Source organism: Zea mays, chromosome 3 (genome assembly GCF_902167145.1).
Source record: "Zea mays cultivar B73 chromosome 3, Zm-B73-REFERENCE-NAM-5.0, whole genome shotgun sequence".
Taxonomy (NCBI): domain Eukaryota; kingdom Viridiplantae; phylum Streptophyta; class Magnoliopsida; order Poales; family Poaceae; genus Zea; species Zea mays.
In genome coordinates this window covers 83,413,756-83,432,128 of record NC_050098.1, presented here as the reverse complement: position 1 = coordinate 83,432,128, position 18,373 = coordinate 83,413,756, and the positions used below count along the sequence as shown (strand labels likewise).

The following is an 18,373-nucleotide window of genomic DNA, read 5'->3' as shown; positions in this document are numbered from 1 at the left end:
TTTTCACGTATGGAATAGCCAGGTTCAAGCTTACCATGTCCCATATCCAGGGCATGTGGCCAGTTAAGATAGTCCTTGATCTTATAGGCCTACATACGCATCCAATCCTTAAATAACCTGGGTGGAGCATCACCTGTTCCTAGCCCAGGTCCCGATTTAAGTACTTCCATCCTTAGGATTGTTTGTGTTCCTTAGGATGAAAAGAGCATTATAGAGAACTTTGCAGTAAGATCCCACCATGCTCCAAATGAAAATATTCTTGCAGGTAGAAGCCATCCTTCCTCAGAATAACCCTTGAGCTAGGCATTAATGCAAAAGACAACCTCTATCCACAAGATCTAAGCAGGGCTAAGCATTTTTGTAAATCATATTTTGATACTTCATGAAAAGTATCTATAAAGGTATGGATATCAAGGTAGGCAATGCATCCAATATTTCCAAGAAACTCCTATAAACTTAATGCACATTTCACTAGACTTAAAGTGTATAAAAATCTTTTAAAAATACAAGGAAGGGGTTGCATGCACCGGGGCTCTTGCCTTTGTTGCAGAGAGGAGGTTCTAGATCCTTCTATCCAACCTTTAGTTAGATAGCTCCATCCACTTGATGAGCAGGCACTGGAGTAGACTCCCTCAAACACCACTTCTTCTAGGTGTTCTACAAGTCAATTACAAATACATGTATGCTTATGCTATGATATGAAATGCAAACTCTTACAAGGAGAGGTGGGGAACAGAAACACTACAACTAAAACACATGACAAGAATACATCTATTTCGTAACGCTCAATTAAAGTGACCAATTTGAATTCACTTAGGTAAACCAGGGAACTAATCCAGCTTATATCTCATCCAAAGCTTAAAATTTCTTAAGCAAGTCCCTCACTTCACTAAACTACTAGGTGTCCTTATTTCGTAGGTGAAATCCTTTTGTTTTCGGGCAATAATTAGTTTGCTAACAAAATCATATCCAATTAGTTCCAAACTTTGCCCAAGGGTTCAACTTTTGATAACAAGCTTCTCCAAACAAATTTCATGATTTTTGATGCTCAATTCTTATTTCTAAAATTCAAATAGTCCTTTCAAGATCATCTTTAATTCACTTAATATTTTATAATTGCCCTAAAAATCCTAAATCCAACTTTACCAGAGAGCTCATAATTTAGATATCCAACAAAATTTGTCTTGCTATTTTTGAAATTTTCTACAATTTTTGGCATCATTTCCAAGTTGGCGGGTAAATGAATAATGGGAAACAATTAATTCTGGGCTGAAATCAGCCCACGTGGCCCAACTCCAGGCAGAGCCTGCCAACGACGGGGGAGCCTGCGCCCGCGTCTGCGCTTTTGCACAAAGGACCCTGGCTCATGCAAAACCAATCTAAGCTCCTGCCACTATTCATTTGTGCCACTGACAATCACACAGACACCCCTTGGCAACCTCCTTTTAACAACTTCTCGGCCCCGACGGCTCCGCGCCCAACTCCAGCGACCTGGCGTCGGATTTTCCATAGAAGCTCGTCGCAGACGACGGCGACATCACCAACCTACTCCTTGGACTACGGCGAACACAGACACACATTTAATTTGACCGCGGAGACATCGGAACACGGCTACCAACTACGACGACGGAGACTATGGCTTGATGAACTTGATCCCGTAGCTTCCATACGGTAGAGTTAAATCAAACATCGCGGGGAGCATTAGTGGCATACCTAGGCTTCGGTGCTTGCGCTAATTTGGCCGGGGACGAACGCAAGTCAATCAGTCGACATTGAGGCGTGTCCGCAGCGCTAGATTGCAACGACATGTCCCTGTTCCACGCAGCATGCATTGGTAGAGTTCAAAGGGGGAACTACGTAAGCTTCAGTGTCATATGGAGATCAGAGAATGGGACCAACTTAGGTGTGCAGCTGCTCCATCTGTCCTGGCCATGGCAAGGTGAGCAATCGGTGGCTATGGTCACCACCAAGGGAATGGCATGCAAGGCACTCGGACAGGGCAAACCCAGGGGCTGGGGAGGGAAGCTACACAAACCTGAAGGCATGAAGACCACCCCCACACATGCAGAGAAACCAGGGCTAGAGCTCAAGGACAAGGAAGAGGATTCACTGATCCAGGTTCTAAAGCAACCAGGATAGGGGCAGATGTCCTCAAGTTCAGCTAGACTGGTAGAGAAGGGTTCAAAAGGTGACAACACAGCAGGGACTCACAAACGTGGCTCCCAAACCCACATACCACGCAGGACACTGGCTTTCCTAGCGTCTGATTGTTGTCCGGTTGGTTTGAGTCTGGTTCAGGCCCAGATGCAGGCTGAGCCTAGCATGTATACATAGATGCAAGTAGTTAATTTGTTACGTGTTTGGTTTTGTGTATCGATTCAGCCAGGATTTAATGAGCTCATGTTTGGTTTCCTGTACCGACTCAGCCAGAATTACTGATAGTATTTACTGGGCATAAAAAATACAGAAGCCACAATTTACACGTCTCACACCGAGCAACATAAAACTATCTAGAAATTCTACACAATTTCTACACCAACTAAAACAGTCTTCAAATTGTACACAATTTACACAGCTAAGTAAATACAAATTTGGACTAAAACAAGCTTGACAAACTGGTATCTAAGCTTGACATATTAGCCTCAAAACAGTGTACTCAACTCTATTGTCAGAACTGTATTAAACTTTCAGACCGCATTGTTCTAAGAATTTGAACTGTATTGTCAAAAAATCAAGCTTTACACTGTCTATAGATTAGCCTAACTGTCTAAAGCTTGCTTTTTTACACACTGTAGCATAAAAGGCTAAAGCTTAATACAGTGTAAAAACAGTGTACTCCAAAGTCTAAAGTCTAAAGCTTGATAGTAGTAACAACTCCAAATTGTGTAAAACAGTGTACTCTAAGATCTAATGCAGCTGATCTTGATGAGCCCCGGGAGCTCCAGCGACGGCGCGCCGTACACGGGCGGGTCGCCGTAGCTGGAGAAGGTCGGGAACCCGGCGCTCGTCGAGACAGTCTGCTCCTGGCCGGGCTTCACGCGCCAGTAGAGGTGGAGCGTGTGCAGCGGCCTGATGGGGAGGTCCACGCCCCAGGAGCCGAGCAGCTTGGCCCCAGAAACTGCAAGTTTTCAGTTAGTCCATGAGAAGCTGACTCTCCAGCTCGCCCAGCAGGCATTGATGTCCTACCAATCCAAATCTTACCACTCATGAATGTTCTGGTGCTAAGTACAACAGATGGTGCATAAAGTCCATGCTGAAGAAAGTGCAAACACCCTCAATGGTGTCATTTTTTCCAATTAAAACCTCTGTAGCCATTGCTTCTCTAATGAAAAGATTTTCTGTGCTGAAGCATAGTACACAAAATAGTCAATAAGCAATGTGAAATCTATCACAATACATGCGATCAACGATAAGAAACATCAGCAAAGCATGACAAAAGTTGGCAAGCAGAAAAAAATGCTAAACTCTTATGTCAGAAGATTAAAATATTTACATCTACCTTGAGTGTTTTTTACTACATTGAGAACTTAAGACTAGCCATGCAGAACCATGGTCTTAATACAGTAACAACAATATCCGGTGCCAAATTTTGAGAAGGTGTCATGTTTGATATATTTTAAACCAAATATCACAATTTTGTGAGTACAACCTAAGAAGCTATGAAATGATGATCAAATTAACATAACTTAAATGAGGTCAGCTATAAACGAAGCATATTCAGAAATTATGTAGCACTAACCACTTATGGAGGTGCCAGACAAGATTATAAATCCAAGTAAAGTTAGCAACTTAGTATACACTGACCTTTCCACACTGTTCTTCATCTCTATTGCATACTCTCTCTTATCAGGCTGAGCACGCAGTGCACATATAGCAGGGCCTTTTGAGCTGTTCAGTACACGCTTTTGCAAGTAGCACCTATCAGAAGAAGATGCAATCAGTATGCTAAGATATCTTTGTTGATTAACTAGCAATCAAAATCTGGACTCTCAGCCATTTGCACTCAGAGAAACTCATTCTCCAGACAACAAGACGTTTGAACTCGTACCTATCAGTAATTTTTCCAATTTTACCACCAAGGGCATCTACCTCATGGACAAGTTGAGACGTTGCAGGGCCACCAACAGCAGGGTTACAAGGCTGGGTAGGGCAGAAGATGAGTTGAAGCAGAACCACACTTCTAATACTAAAATTTAAATGGAATTCATTGACAAAGAATGTTTCCTTATAGTTATAGGCTATAGCATACTAAGATATGCAACATACTAATCAAAAATCATCTATTCAGTTTCTATCGTACATTCATACCTTGGAACAAAATCTGTGCCCTACAAAAATGCTATCACAGGTGAGATTTCACATTGCTAAATTTCTACACTGCAGGGTTTGATGGATCAATTCTTCATATAAGGGACATGATTTTTATTATCTGGCATCAGGAGTCAATATTCAAGTAATTTCAGTCATGAACTTGACTAGAATATCTACCATCGGGGCAAAGCTAGCTCAGCGCAGACCTGCCACGGAATCCGGTCAATGTTGAGCGTAAGAAGCAGGGTGCGCGCGCCGAGGCGAGGCGAAGCAAGGGCGGCCTCGCATCCGGCATGGCCGCCTCCGACCACAATGCCAACCTCGTTACCTGGTAGTACCAGGAGCAAGTGCACCTAGCGTCTGAGAGTGAGATCCGTGCGCGAGAGATAGAGAAGAAGAGAACCGTGACCACAAGGGGGGTGCGGCGGACGATCGACCGGCCCAGTGTTCGGAGCGGGGAGAGGAGATGAGAGAGGGAGAGCGGAGGGTGAGAGGAGAAGGCAGAGTCTAACCTCAACAGCGGCGGCTGCGAGAGGAACCCTAGCGCGAGCTCCAGGCGAGGATAGAGGCGGCTGCGAGAGGACCCTGGCTCCAACCCTAGCACGAGATCCAGACGAGGTGGCTGCGCAAGCTCCAGGCAAGGCGAGGCGGCTGCGCGAGCTCCAGGCGAGGCGGCTGCGTGAGCTCCAGGCGAGGCGAGGCGGCTGCGCGTGCTCTGAGCTGCGACGACAGGGAATGAGTGGAGCCTGGCTCCGAAGAAACGGAGATTTTGGCCGTTTGTGATGGGCCTGGATGAGATGGTTATTTTGCACGAGCGTAGTCTGGCCTAGATATTTGTTCAAGCAACCAAACACACTGCACTGTCAAAAACTTGTATCTAATGGGCCCTGCACGAGCGCACACATGCAACCAATCAGCCCCCTAGACACTGAACTTAGTCTAGTAACATAGACAGGGAAAAGGGTCAGATAAGAACTCTGAATACAGGCACTAGTGGATCCAAAGTTGATATTTTCTGCTGCAGGAACTGGAGCTCGAGACCCTTTGTTGTCCACCCCAAACTTATCTCAGTGTGTGCACAAATTGGAGAACAACAGAGAGATAAAGATATTTCCTTTCCCCCAAACTGACAGCTCGACTTGATATTTTCAGGGGAGAGTGAGACCTCTAGACCTTAACTATGCACTGCATGTTCACTCCAATTTATATAATCAGATGAAGCACCGTAGGGCATCCATAGATCAAACAGCAGAAGCTCTTGACAGGGAAACAGGCAGGCAGCCTAGTAACAATTAGGGGACAAGTTGTATACTTCACTAGGCTCAGATATTTGAAGCCCAAAGCCTATCCATACCACTATAGGCGCCAACACCTCATGGCTACACACGTGGCTTAGCTCCCTTGACCCACGCCGGCACACAAACACAGCCAAAACTTTGAACCTGGACTGATTTATTTAGGCAAGGGCAAGCAGATAAGTCTGCCCTTGCAGATAGTCACACAACAGTCCAAACCTTTGATACTTCCAGCAGAGCTGAGATCACTGGACCCTTCACTTTGTACCCCAGCCATACCTCTGTCTCTGTTGTCGAGTGAAACACCACAGGGCATTGAACTTGATCCCATATTGTGGTCAGCAGTCAAACAGACAACACTGCAGCTATGAACAACCATATTTCAGTCCAAACTAGGTATTTTTAGTGGAGAGTGAGGCCTCTAAATATAAGTCATGCACTTCATCCACATGACAGCTTAAAAATACCATTATAGCACAGCACCGAGAGGAGATTCTTCTTCAGTTACTAAACCAGACACTGAACCAAACTTATCAGTGTTGCTGCTCCATTCTATTCCTCCTAGTTCAGCCCCCCCTGATATCCCAATTATTCATAGCAACAGACCACTCTCCCTGAACCAAAATTATTCTCTACTTGTAGCTCTACCTATTTTGTATAGAAACTCATGGTTGAAATCATATAGAACAAAAGTTATGGTACCCCAATTTACAGCCAAAGTCACTGAAAATTCAGTTTCAGAAAATCTGAAACAGCACCACAGAGTCTGACAGAGGGTTTTGCAGCAGGATATTCTCTAAATTCCATAAAGTACCAAACCCACTCTTTGCAAAACACTTGTTTATCTACATTTAGTCTCTCATTTTGCTACAGACTCTTAACCCAAATCTCTTTGGATTTATTACCACGAGGCCCCAAAGTTGGGTAAAAACACACATATTCAGACTTAAATATTATTCCAAGTCTGAATCCCAACACCTGATAAACCAACTTTGAGCACACTTTACTCCACCTTTTGTGCAGCACCAAGGATATCTTACTTAATAAACCTTGTTCTCGGTACTATGGACTCCAACTTTTCCACACAATTATTAGTCCAAAACCACATAGATTAATTACAAAAGCACTCCAAACTAGGCACTATTCACTAATTTCAGGTTTCAGCCACTGAACCAAATTCAGTTACAGAAATGCCTAGCAGCTGATCTTTGGGGGCATTTTTCTCTACTTTTTATGTGGGAACAATCCAAAGTCACTTAAAGAAACTTGTTCACCATCATATAGACTTCAACTTTTCTATAAACACCACAGCCCAAAACATTATAGAACAGCCACAAATCAGCTCCAAAACGGCTATCAACACTAAAATTCAGTTAATGTTTCCAATCTGAAAATTCAGCAACACAGCAGCACCACTTTGAACCACTCTTTTTCTTGGGTTCCAAATGTTTATAGGGGCAAGTTGCTTAATAAGGTTTATACTCCTATAGTTCCTTTACAAGTTTGGTATAGTGACCAATAATCAAAACCTCTTGGATTCCAATCTCCAATAGCCCAAAGTTGGCTCCAAACACAGAAATTTAAATGCTGAATTAAACCAAGTCTGAATTCCAAAAACCCTGACAGCTCTACTTTGGATTAGTTTTTCTCCAAGTTCCATATATATTTAGAGGTAGGATACTTAAAAAACGTATACTCCTCATATAGCTCAATAACTTTGTTACAATGACCATCTTCAAAAAATTTTTTTCTTTTTTTTCTCGAACACGCAGGAGAACTGCGCGTCATTATATTGAAAGAGAGAAAGGTCCGAAATGGACCAAAGTACAAAGCCCTAACAGGCAAAAATACATAGAAAATAAAACAGTGTAGCCTCATGCACTAGGAAAAGCCCTAGCCCCCCTAGCAAATGCAGCCAGAAGCCCAAGACTCTCGAGCTGCTTCGCACCAGCCATACACCAGCACTCCACCTCATCCAAGAAAAGCCTCTGAATGGTGCTTAAAGACGGGTTGACACCATCAAATACCGCCCTATTGCGATGCAGCCATAAACACCAGGCCCCCAGGATAATGAGACTATGGAAACCTTTTCTGATATGTTTGGGGACCCTCCTATGCACCTTGCCCCACCAATCCACAAAAGAGCCCGCCTCCCTAGTAGGCGTAAGATGACCCATCCTCAAAGCTGAAAATATATTATGCCAAAATTGTCTAGCGAAACTGCAAGAGCACAAGAGGTGCAAGATAGTTTCCTGCTCTTGATCACATAGTGGACAGACCACCGGGTGAGGTAATCCTTTCCTCTGAAGTCTATCCGCAGTCCAACATTTATTCCTTATCGCCAGCCAAACAAAAAATTTGCATTTGGGGGGTGCCCACGACTTCCACACCCATTTCCATGGCTGGAAAATAATAGCTCCCATAAACAACGCCGAATAACAAGATTTGGAAGAGAAAACACCAGAGCTCGAGTGCACCCACACATGTCTGTCCTCCTCCTGATTAAGCACCACTCCACTTAAAGCATCCCACAGCTGCAAATACTGATGTAGACCAATCAAAGATAAAGGATTCGTGATATCGCGAACCCATTGCCCATTATGCAACGCCTGAGCAACAGTTCTCGAACTAAATGGCTTGCTGCTCACCATATTAACAACTTCAGGTGCAAAATCCTGTATCCTCTGCCCATTCAGCCATCTGTCTGACCAGAAAAAAGTATTGGTCCCATTCCCAACAACAGAGATCACCGAAGCATTAAAAAATTGTCTAACTTGCTGCTGCACAGGGATACACAAACCAAGCCACGGCCGAGTTGGATCAGTCTTCTCTAGCCAGAGCCACTTAGCCTGCAGTGCCCAACTCATCAATTGCAAATTAGGAACACCAAGACCCCCTAAACTTAGTGGCCTTGTCACACTCTCCCAGGGAACAGCACAACTTCCACCATTCACCTCCTTTCGCCCTTTCCAAAGAAACCCTCTGCGAATCTTGTCAATTGATTTAATAACCCATTTGGGAATTTTAATTGCAATAAGGAGATAAATTGGGATGGCTGATAAGACAAACCGCACCAATGTTGTCCTTCCGGCCAGGTTCAATAAACGAGCCTTCCAGTTAGGGAGTCTGTCTGCAATTTTATCTATCCACATCTTAAGATCATTACGCTTCAGCTTCCTGTCTGAGATTGGCAGCCCCAAGTAAGAGCAAGGAAATGAGGCCAAACTGCACCTCAGCACATTGCAACCCTCTTGAACCACATGCTCCTCACATCTGATAGGAATAGCATAACTCTTATTCATATTGGTAACCAATCCAGAGGCTGACCCAAAACAATTCAGAATTAATCTAACACATTTCAGATCTTCCTCAATAGGTTTAACAAACAGGACCACATCATCAGCGTAGATAGAAAGCCTATTACGGACTCCTGCCCTTTCCAAACTATGCAGCAATCCCCTACATTCAGCAGCCCTAAATAGACTGCTAAGCACGTCCATGATCAGCACAAACAGCATAGGAGAGAGAGGGTCTCCCTGACGAAGACCTCTCCGATGCTTAATATGGATTCCAGGAGACCCATTTAATAACACTTGCGTAGAAGCTGAAGCCAGCAGATTTGAAATCAAATTGCGCCAAATAGGACCGAAACCCAGGTGAGATAAAACTTCAAGAAGGAAAGCCCACGATACCGAGTCAAAGGCCTTGGAAATGTCAAGCTTCAGAAACAGGCTGTCAACCTTTCTCTTGTGAAGGGATTTAATCGATTGTTGGACCAACATAAAATTATCATGAATCGATCTACCTCTGATAAAAGCACTTTGATTAGCTTCTACCAATTCATGCAGACGAGGGCCCAAACGATTAGCGAGTAATTTTGTGACCAATTTAGCAACACTATGAATTAGGCTAATTGGCCTGAAATCACCAGCCGACGAAGCATCCATCTTTTTAGGAATCAAAATAATGTAGGAGGAATTCAGTTGCCCCAATCTCTGAAAATTGCCCTGGTGTATGATAGACAGAGCCGCCAGCAGATCCACCTTAATGATACTCCAACAAGATTTATAGAACCTCCCTGTAAACCCATCAGGCCCAGGAGCCTTATCAGACGGAAGGCACGCAATTGTGTCCAACACCTCTTTCTCTGAGAAGGGGCACTCAAGGTCACTGAGATCCACGGCCTCTCTGTGACAACTCGACAAATTAATAGTGCTTTGCCTCTGAAAATCAGCACCCAAAAGACCGGAAAAAAATCCATCTAGCACCTCCTGCATCTCCTCATGGTTAGAGACCACTCTACCTTCATCTTCTAGATATGAAATGAAATTTCTTTTCTTCCTGAAACGAGCCTGCATATGAAAGAATTTAGTATTTGCATCCCCCTCTTTTAGGTACTTAATCCTGGACCTCAATCTTGCAATTGTTCTTTCCATAGAAGCATAAACAAAACAATGTTGCTTCAGCTTTCCAATCAGCCAAAACTCATCTTCTGACAAAACTCTAAAGTCCTGTGCTGATTCCAACCTATGCATCACCTCTCTAGCAAGACCCAACTGGTTACTCACATTTCCCACCTCTCTATGCCCCCATGACTGCAGCTGTTTAGCAAGCCTTCTGAGCTTTAGGGACAGCCTTTCCAAAGGGCAGGTTGCCAACATTGGCTGATTCCATGAATCAGCCACCACCTCATTGAAACCAGGGAGCTTGGGCCAGAAACCTTCAAAATGAAATCTGCGCTTCCCTCTACAATCCTCTCGAAATTTGAGAGTTAAAGGGCAATGATCAGAGCAAACAGAGGCGTTGCTATACAGTAGACAATCAGGGAAAAAATCCTCCCAACTAGAAGTGCAAAAAACATGATCAAGCTTCACAAGGGTGGGATCCTGTCTCTGGTTCGACCAAGTAAATTTTCTGCCAATCAAAGGAATTTCTTTCAGCTCCATGGAGTTAATTAGGCTCCTGAAATTACCCATCAAAGTCCTATTGATGTTGGAATTATTCTTATCCTCGGGCTTGAAAATCAAATTAAAATCACCACATAAAAGCCATGGTCCAATACAAACATCTCTGATTTCTCGTAATTCTTGCAGGAAAGAAAGTTTGAAACTGTCCTGATGAGGCCCATACACTCCAGTAAACCACCAAGCAGCACCAGACTCATCCTGGAATTGAACTGAGATCGAATAATCTTTTATAATAGACGCAACCGAGGAGAAAGTACCATCACGCCAAGCAATCAGCACTCCCCCCCTAGAACCCTGAGCTGGTTTAAAAACAAAGTTACTGAAACCAGCCCCAAGGATGGAGAGTATATCATAATCTGAAACGATACTTAATTTGGTTTCCTGCAAACAAATGATTGAAGGCCTAAGGTCAACCACCATAGATTTAACCGAATCCCTCTTTGCTCGGTCATTAAGGCCTCGCACATTCCAACACAAAAAACAGCGATCTATCATTGACATAAAGAAATCCACCTAATGAGATACACCAGCAACAGGCCCTAACACTGCCCCACAAGAGGCACCTGCCATCCAAAAAGCGCAGCAACTGCAGCAACATGGCTACCAGAGAGCCCATTTTTGAATAACCTTGCATAACTGTTAGCATCATCAAGAGAGATGTTCTCCATCTCATCACAAAAACCCAATTGTCTACAGACCTGGGCAGCAGAACTAGAACCCAATTCTGGAGGAAACTTGGCCACCCTCCTGCTACGCCTGGGAATGAAATTAGCAGGCACAGTCCTCCTCCTTCTATTGGTGGTTCGAGGAGGAGGCAGCAAACTATTAATCGGACCAGTGACATCATTCTTGAACTCCAGCAGCTGTGAAGAAAGCACACACTCCTCATCCTGAACTGGCTCTATAACAAGCTTCTTTCTCCTGGAATAAACCTTGAGGCAGGGAGAAGCATCTGTCCAGCCATGAAGCATCTTACTGAGCAACAACGAAGACATTCTGTTCAAGGGATCAACAGTCCAAATAATTCTTTGCACAGAAATCCCAAACTGAGCAATCATAGTCACACTGCCTGTAAGGACATCATTCACCTGAATATCAGAACCAGGCGGGTCAGCTGTCATAGATAGGACCGAAGACCCCAACTGAACATCAGGCCCACAATCAACAGTGTCAACAAGAACCCCAGGAGCCACCATCCCATCCACCGAGATCAAGGGGAGAGAATGGGCGTCAACTGGATCCCATTCCACGTTCTGGGCAGTGGAGTCAGGAGATCCAGGAGCAACCACCTCATCAACCGCCAAAACCGGGAAAGAATGGGCATCAACTGGGAAGGAAATCACCGAGCCAGGGGACAGAGTGGACCCAGGCGCCATCCTCTCCACCCCGACCATCAGGGGAGAAATGGCATCGACTGGACCACCACCCGGCACCGCCGAGGAGACGCGCGGCCCAAGCCGAGAGAGCGCAGAGACCCTAGCGGAAGGAGATGGGTGATAGTGCAAATGTGGCCTCCGCCTGTGATTATCCCGATCACCATCATCCCCACCCAAATCCGGCAACGAAGGAGGGGGCTGGATAGCACCAAACATGTCGCCAGAACGAATAACCTTCACTGCAATCTTGAACACCATGGTACGCGGAAACCAGGACCCGGCCTCCACAACAACGCGCGGCTCAACGGCGTGAAGAAACAGAACAACCGGCAAAGCCTCAGGTGAGAAGCACCAAAAACTCACACTGAAAGCAGTCATATCTGCAGAATCCACTCCCTCTGAAGAAACTGTGGATAGACCTTGAACCAATCCGTGAGCCCCAAGCAAAAGCTCTGCTGTCTCCAAATCCCAAAGGTGCGCAGGAATCCCTTGCAATTCAATGTCGACGAGCACAGGCAAGGCACCTCCACCAGAAGCGAAAGCATGGCGAGACCATCTCCTAACATGCAGACGGAAAGGTGGCGCGAAAATCGAATGCCCATTTTGAATAATCTGTTCAGCCACTTCCACCGAAGGGAAAAAACAGAGGAATGAGTTTGGCGCAGCACGACGGAGATGGAGCGACTCTGCCTGAAGCTGAAACTTCAAAGCCAGCGCATCTCTGATCTCCAAGGCGCAGCCAAGACCCTCCTCACCAACAACCGTGAGAATCAGCGCGCGACGAAGGCCCTCCTCAGCACGATCAATTCTACCAGACCGTTTGAGGACGCAAACATTATGGGCAGACTCCACCGGCGGCACAACCGATCGCAGGCCAGAATCACCACCTGCATCGGCACCGTTCTTCCGCTTTCTCTGACCCCGGCGGGTGCGCTTCCTCGCTTTCTCAACAGCAGACGAACCACCAGACAGCGGAGCAACCTCCATGGCGTGGCACGACGGCACCGGCGAAACACTGGGCCCCTTGGAAACCGGCCTCCACACTGAAACGCGCCGCGGACGGGCAGGTGCAGTCGCACGGCGCGGGCACACGCGAAAGCGGTGCCCAGGCAGCCGGCAGTTAAAGCACCGCACGATACTCCGACAGGCCGCCGCCCGATGAGAGGAGGCGAAGCAGTTGAAGCACCTCCCACGCAAATCCACAGGGGGATGAAGGCCCCGAGGCACCGGCCGCTGAACGAACGTAGACCTCGTCTGGAGAAAGCTCTGACCAGCGGACAGACGACGCCCCCTGCGGCCCACAACCTTCACCCAGCCGCCCCCAGCGCCATCACCAGAGGAGGAACCAGCGCCAGAGGAAGGGCGAGCAGAGACCAGAACGTCTCTGTAGGATGGCGGCTCCCCACCCTTCACCAGCGCGGCAACAGGGGAAGAAGACCCGCCCAGAAGAGACGATCGCCCACCAGGGAGAGGAAACGAAGGAGAACCCACCGACGCCGGGGAGAGAGTAGTGGTGGCCGCCGGGCTTGGAGCAAGCGCCGCCGTGTGGCTGTGGTGGGGAGCAAGGATCGAGGCGTCGGCGGGAGAGGTAGCGCCAAGGGGTGGGTTCCGACGGGGCGGGAGCGGAAACGTTTCCGTCCGCATGGCCGCTAATTGACATGTGAACTACCATCTTCAAAATGGTTCTAGATCAGAAGTTACAACTTACAAGGGCCCAAAGTTGACTAGTTTATAATATTTTCAGCAATTCCAAAATGAACCCAAAACTGAATTTTTGTACTTAACTCAAAAATCTTCCACACAACTTGGGAATCTCCAAATAAGAAAATTATTCACTTTTCCAAGGTATACAACTTTGGTATATGAACTTTTAACCAGTCCTTACTGAATTTTGAATTCCACTTTTGGGCTAGTTTAGAGTTTCAAATGTGATTCCTTCTCATCTAGTGATTTACCAACTCAATCCATACTCCTAAAAGATGAGTGACTCCTTAATCTCGAATCCAACTCTAGTATATGAAGCTCATGTCCAAAGTGTCCCTGGTTTAGGAGTTGTTTTGTTTATCCACAATTCCAACCAAGGTTTCCAAATCTCACATAAGGTTTTTTTAAGGTCAATCCAGTTCATCAATTAATTCTTCCACTTACCTACCTCCGAAATCATAGTTTCTCTCGGTTCTAAGTATTGTCTTTAGCACTCTAAGACTTCAAACCAACTTATCACTTGCTTGAGAGATGATCTACTCCTGTTTAACTTTAGCCAAGTCCTTAAACTAAACTCTAAACCCAACACACAACATCACACTTTTGAAAAAGTTTAACCTAGTGAATGCATTCTAGGTATATCAAACAAGATAATGCAAGTGCTTACGATGACATGTCAACATTTTAGTTATCGCAACACCAGGGGTGTTACAGCTACTGAGCGAGGGGAGCGAGCGAGTGGGTGCAAGCTCCAAAAAGAGGTCAGGCGAGTGAGGGAGTGGCTGTAAAACGTGCGACGTTGGCGCGTCAACGGTGGAGTGCGCGGGCGGGAGGTTAGGGAAGGGGAGAGGATGACAGGTGGGGTCCGTGGACCAGTGAGAGCGGACTCACGAATGGGCAGTCAACGTTGATAGGGTGGACCCACCAGGTAGCAAGGGGGAGTCAGCGCGCACGCGAAGAAACTGGCGCCGACAAGCTACCCCCATCGGGCGGCGGGAGGGGGAGAGGGAGAGCACGAACGCGGGCCGTCGCTGACACATGGGACCCACCTGTCAGGCGAAGCGGGCGAGCGCGGCCTGGCTGGGCTGGACTGGGCCTGTTGGGCTGAATATGGTTTTCCTTTTTCTGGAATTTCTAAATGCTTTTCTTTTTATTTTCTCTATGGATTTCAAATCAAATTCAATCCCAATTCAAATTCAAACTAATTCAAACATGTGGATCAAACAAGACTAATTTAAGCTCAGCATGATGCAACATTTCATGACTCAAATAGGTTTTGTTATATTAAATAAATAGTTAATCCCCTATAAACTAGACATAGATCTAATAAAAGAGAGAGAGAAGAAGTCTAGAGAGAGAAATCAGAGGTAACACCTGCATTTGGTAGGCATTAGAGAAGAATTTTATACCCCCAAATTTAGGGTATTACACTGACCTACACCGTAGTGACAAGTAAACTCAAGTTTAAAAATACGGCTAGTGCAGACCAAGTTCTTGTTCTAGATTAGGAAAATCTAGATTCAGAAAAACCACTCAACTTGACAATTAAAAAGAATTTATAAGGACCAACTTTAGTAAGCTTTGTGCAAACTGAGTCATTGGTTCTTGCTAAACCTTACCTTAACTTTTAAAGGCCAGCATATCCTTGAGACATTTCTTTTAGTCGGGTAAGACTTGCAAAAGTACACTTCGTACTCAGGGTTTTCGAACCCATGTTGTTGTAGGTGAAGAGCCTGCATAGTTTTGCTGCTTCTGTTCCAAGATCCTCCCCATGCAGGAGGAAGAACATTAAGTATGAACTTATGAAAGGTATCTACCTTCCAGTGATGTAATAAGTAGAAGCACTCAAACCCGTATATTGTAATAAACACTCTTTCTACATTGTTACTTTAACTTATCAATGTAAAATTAAGTTATTGTAACTCTTTCCGCTTTTACATCGATATGTGTAATGTTTATGAAATGGGATATGCGCTCTTGGGAGATGCTAAAGAAGATGCAAGAATCAGGTCCTGTCAATCTATTGGATACATCTGCATGGCTGTCTAAGGTGCTTAGGACAAGGATAGCTGTAGGTGGGCCTAATATTTTGGGAGGTTCCATCACACACTGGTCAAGCCAAACGACATGACTATGAACTCATATAGCCCATATCGGGTAGAGAAAGACGTTTTAGGAATATCAGAAGGCGTGGTCTTCATCTGATGATATCCGGACCTGAGATCAATCTTGGAAAAGACTCTGGCACCTCTCAGTTGGTAGAACAGATCTTCAATACAGAGTAAGGGGTATTTATTTTTTATGGTTACTTCATTGAGGGACCGGTAATCTACGCACATTCTTTAGGAACCATCCTTCTTCTGAACAAATAGGATATGTGCTCCCCAAGGTGAGGAACTAGAACGTATATATCCAGATTCCTACAACTCTTTTCAACTCCTTCTTGAGTTCTTTTAATTCGTCTATGGACATTCTGTAGGGTCTTTTTGAGATAGGGATAGTTCCAGGTAGGAGGTCAATAACGAACTCCACTTCTCTATCTGGTGGCATTTTAGGTAACTCTTCTGGAAAAACATCTAGGAACTCTCTAACAATTTCGATATGGTCGCCCACAAACTTTCCCTCAATCTGGTAGATAGCAAGTTTAGTGGATGGGGTTGGGGAAACTATGACCTCAAATCTATCACCATCAGGACTAGTAAGCTCTACAGTTCCTCTAGCACAATGTATGACTGCCTTCCACTGTTTTAACTAGTTCATACCAATGATTAAGTTTGCTACTCTCTTCTAACACTATAGGCATGGCCTAAAATTTTCTCCCCACAATTGTTACATCTATCTTGTGAATCATATAGGTTGCTTCAAAAGGTTCTTTAGGTGTAATGACTACCATGGGTCTACACATAATAATGAAAGGTAGACTATGCATATTAACATAACAGGCAGATATCAATGAATGCGAAGCTACAGAATCGAATATTATGGAAGCTGGCATGGAATTAATGAGTAACACACTAATGATGATGTTATAACCATTAGCAATAGCTTTAGCACTAATCTGATTAACCCTAGCAATATTACATCCGTGGTTGTTGGATGGAGTCTAATTCTGCTTGTTATATTACTGCCTCGAGCTGGGTACTTGCATTCCTCTTAGGACAGACATTGGTGTAATGCCCAACTTCACCTCATTTGAAACAAGAATTTACTAGGGTAGTGTTTTGGCTAGTAGGTTTTGCTGGAGTATTTGCTGGGGCTTCTAGGCGAGGTTGTGGTGTTTGGGGTGTGGATTGCAGTGTTCGCGGAGAAGGGTGTGGATATGACTGCTGCACACCACCCAAGCGAACTAAGGTTCCCTATGGTGGAGCATAGCGAGGGCAGCTGTTGCTTTCTGCTTGACCTTAGGTGATAGCCTTCCTCTTCATCTTGCCTAGCTGAACATGCTTGTGTTTTAGAGCTATGGCCTTGTCCAGAAGTTTCTAGAAGGATGGGAATGAGTGAGACATCAGTTGATTTTAGAGTGGCCCCATCAATCCTTCCAGAAATAGTTCCTACTTTCTCATCATCTGCAACTTCCTTAGGAGCATATCTGGATAATTGGGTGAATTTGTCTCTATACTCGGTCACTGATATACTTCCCGGCTTGAGTGAAAGGAACTCCTTCTTAATCTTCATCAAACCAGCAGAAATATGGTAGTTTCTGAAATTGGTTGAGAATTTTGCCCAAGTAATGATGTTAGCGGCATCATGTGCTACACACCATTTAGTAGCAGGGAAGTGAGGCGACCCAATGCATATAGTAATTTATCCCTGTCGGTGCATTGGGCAATGTTAAGCATCTTCTCCATGGACTTTAGCCAGTCATTAGCTTGTGGTGGGTCTGGGGAGCTGGAAAAAGTGGGTGGTCTATGGCTCATGAACTCGCATTTCTTTACTTTGGGTGGTGGTGGGTGTGGGTGTTGGGGGTTATTGTTGAGCTGGGCTTGCATGTTATCCATGGTATTGGACATTTGTTGCAGCAGCTGGTTTTGGGCGGCAAAAAACGCTTTCAACCTAGCAGGCACCGGGTTTGGGGATTCATCTATGGTTTTGAATTAGTTATTTCCTTTCTTTGACGAATGTGTGTAGGTTGATCAACACCTCCTCCTATCTTGGTATTGACCATTTGGGTTCGAGATGTAATGTAAGATAGATTTCTAAATAAGATAGACATCTAGGTGAGGAACACATGTATTTTGGAGTCAAAATAGCTTAGTAGATTAGAGTGTCACCTACCTATCATTACTACACTACATCTATGTTGGTACATGCTAGGATGTACCTACTACACTAGGTTTTATGGAGGATATAACCCCACAAATATCTCAATGAATCAAAGAAGCGAATCAAGCAGTTATCATAAGAACAAACATTCAAATGCCTAAATATCAATAAAATAGTTTTTTCTAGGATTAGGTATCCTATTTCTTAGAGAAACAGAGGTATACGGTTCCAAGGTGTGAAATCCTTTTAGTCTTTAGAATAGAAAAGGTGAGAGCAGTCAGAGTAAAACAGCAAAAGGTGAGATAGGATCAACGAAAGTATAGAAAGAATCAAAGTAGTAAAGGTAAGTAGGTAAGTGTTGGGGGCCTCTTATGCCGAAAATCACTTGTTTACGAAGAAACGATCACTTATCTAACATGTTGCTTCAGAATGAACAAGTACATTTCAGGATTATTTC

The 18,373-nt window shown here is 44.8% G+C and overlaps 1 protein-coding gene across 3 annotated transcripts; it reads right to left on the bottom strand.

Annotated features, from left to right (window-relative positions):
* Positions 1-2,501: 2,501 nt before the first annotated feature.
* Positions 2,502-5,590, bottom strand: LOC100280078 (probable sarcosine oxidase). Of its 3 annotated transcripts, XR_004857171.1 has the most exons (6): positions 4,824-5,590; positions 4,518-4,639; positions 4,049-4,140; positions 3,805-3,918; positions 3,202-3,343; positions 2,637-3,118 (listed from the first exon to the last, which is right to left on the bottom strand). XR_004857171.1 is itself a non-coding variant. In XM_008675855.4 (5 exons), exons 4-5 carry the CDS (start codon positions 3,206-3,208, stop codon positions 2,901-2,903), a joined length of 225 nt encoding a protein of 74 aa, XP_008674077.1. In that variant the 5' UTR covers positions 3,209-3,343; positions 3,805-3,918; positions 4,049-4,140; positions 4,824-5,590; the 3' UTR covers positions 2,502-2,900. The 3 variants fall into 3 exon arrangements, 1 of the variants encoding a protein (XP_008674077.1); XM_008675855.4 differs by lacking the exon at positions 4,518-4,639 and having other exon boundaries at positions 2,502-3,118; XR_004857170.1 differs by having other exon boundaries at positions 2,651-3,118; positions 4,049-4,639.
* Between the last annotated feature and the right edge of the window lie 12,783 nt (positions 5,591-18,373).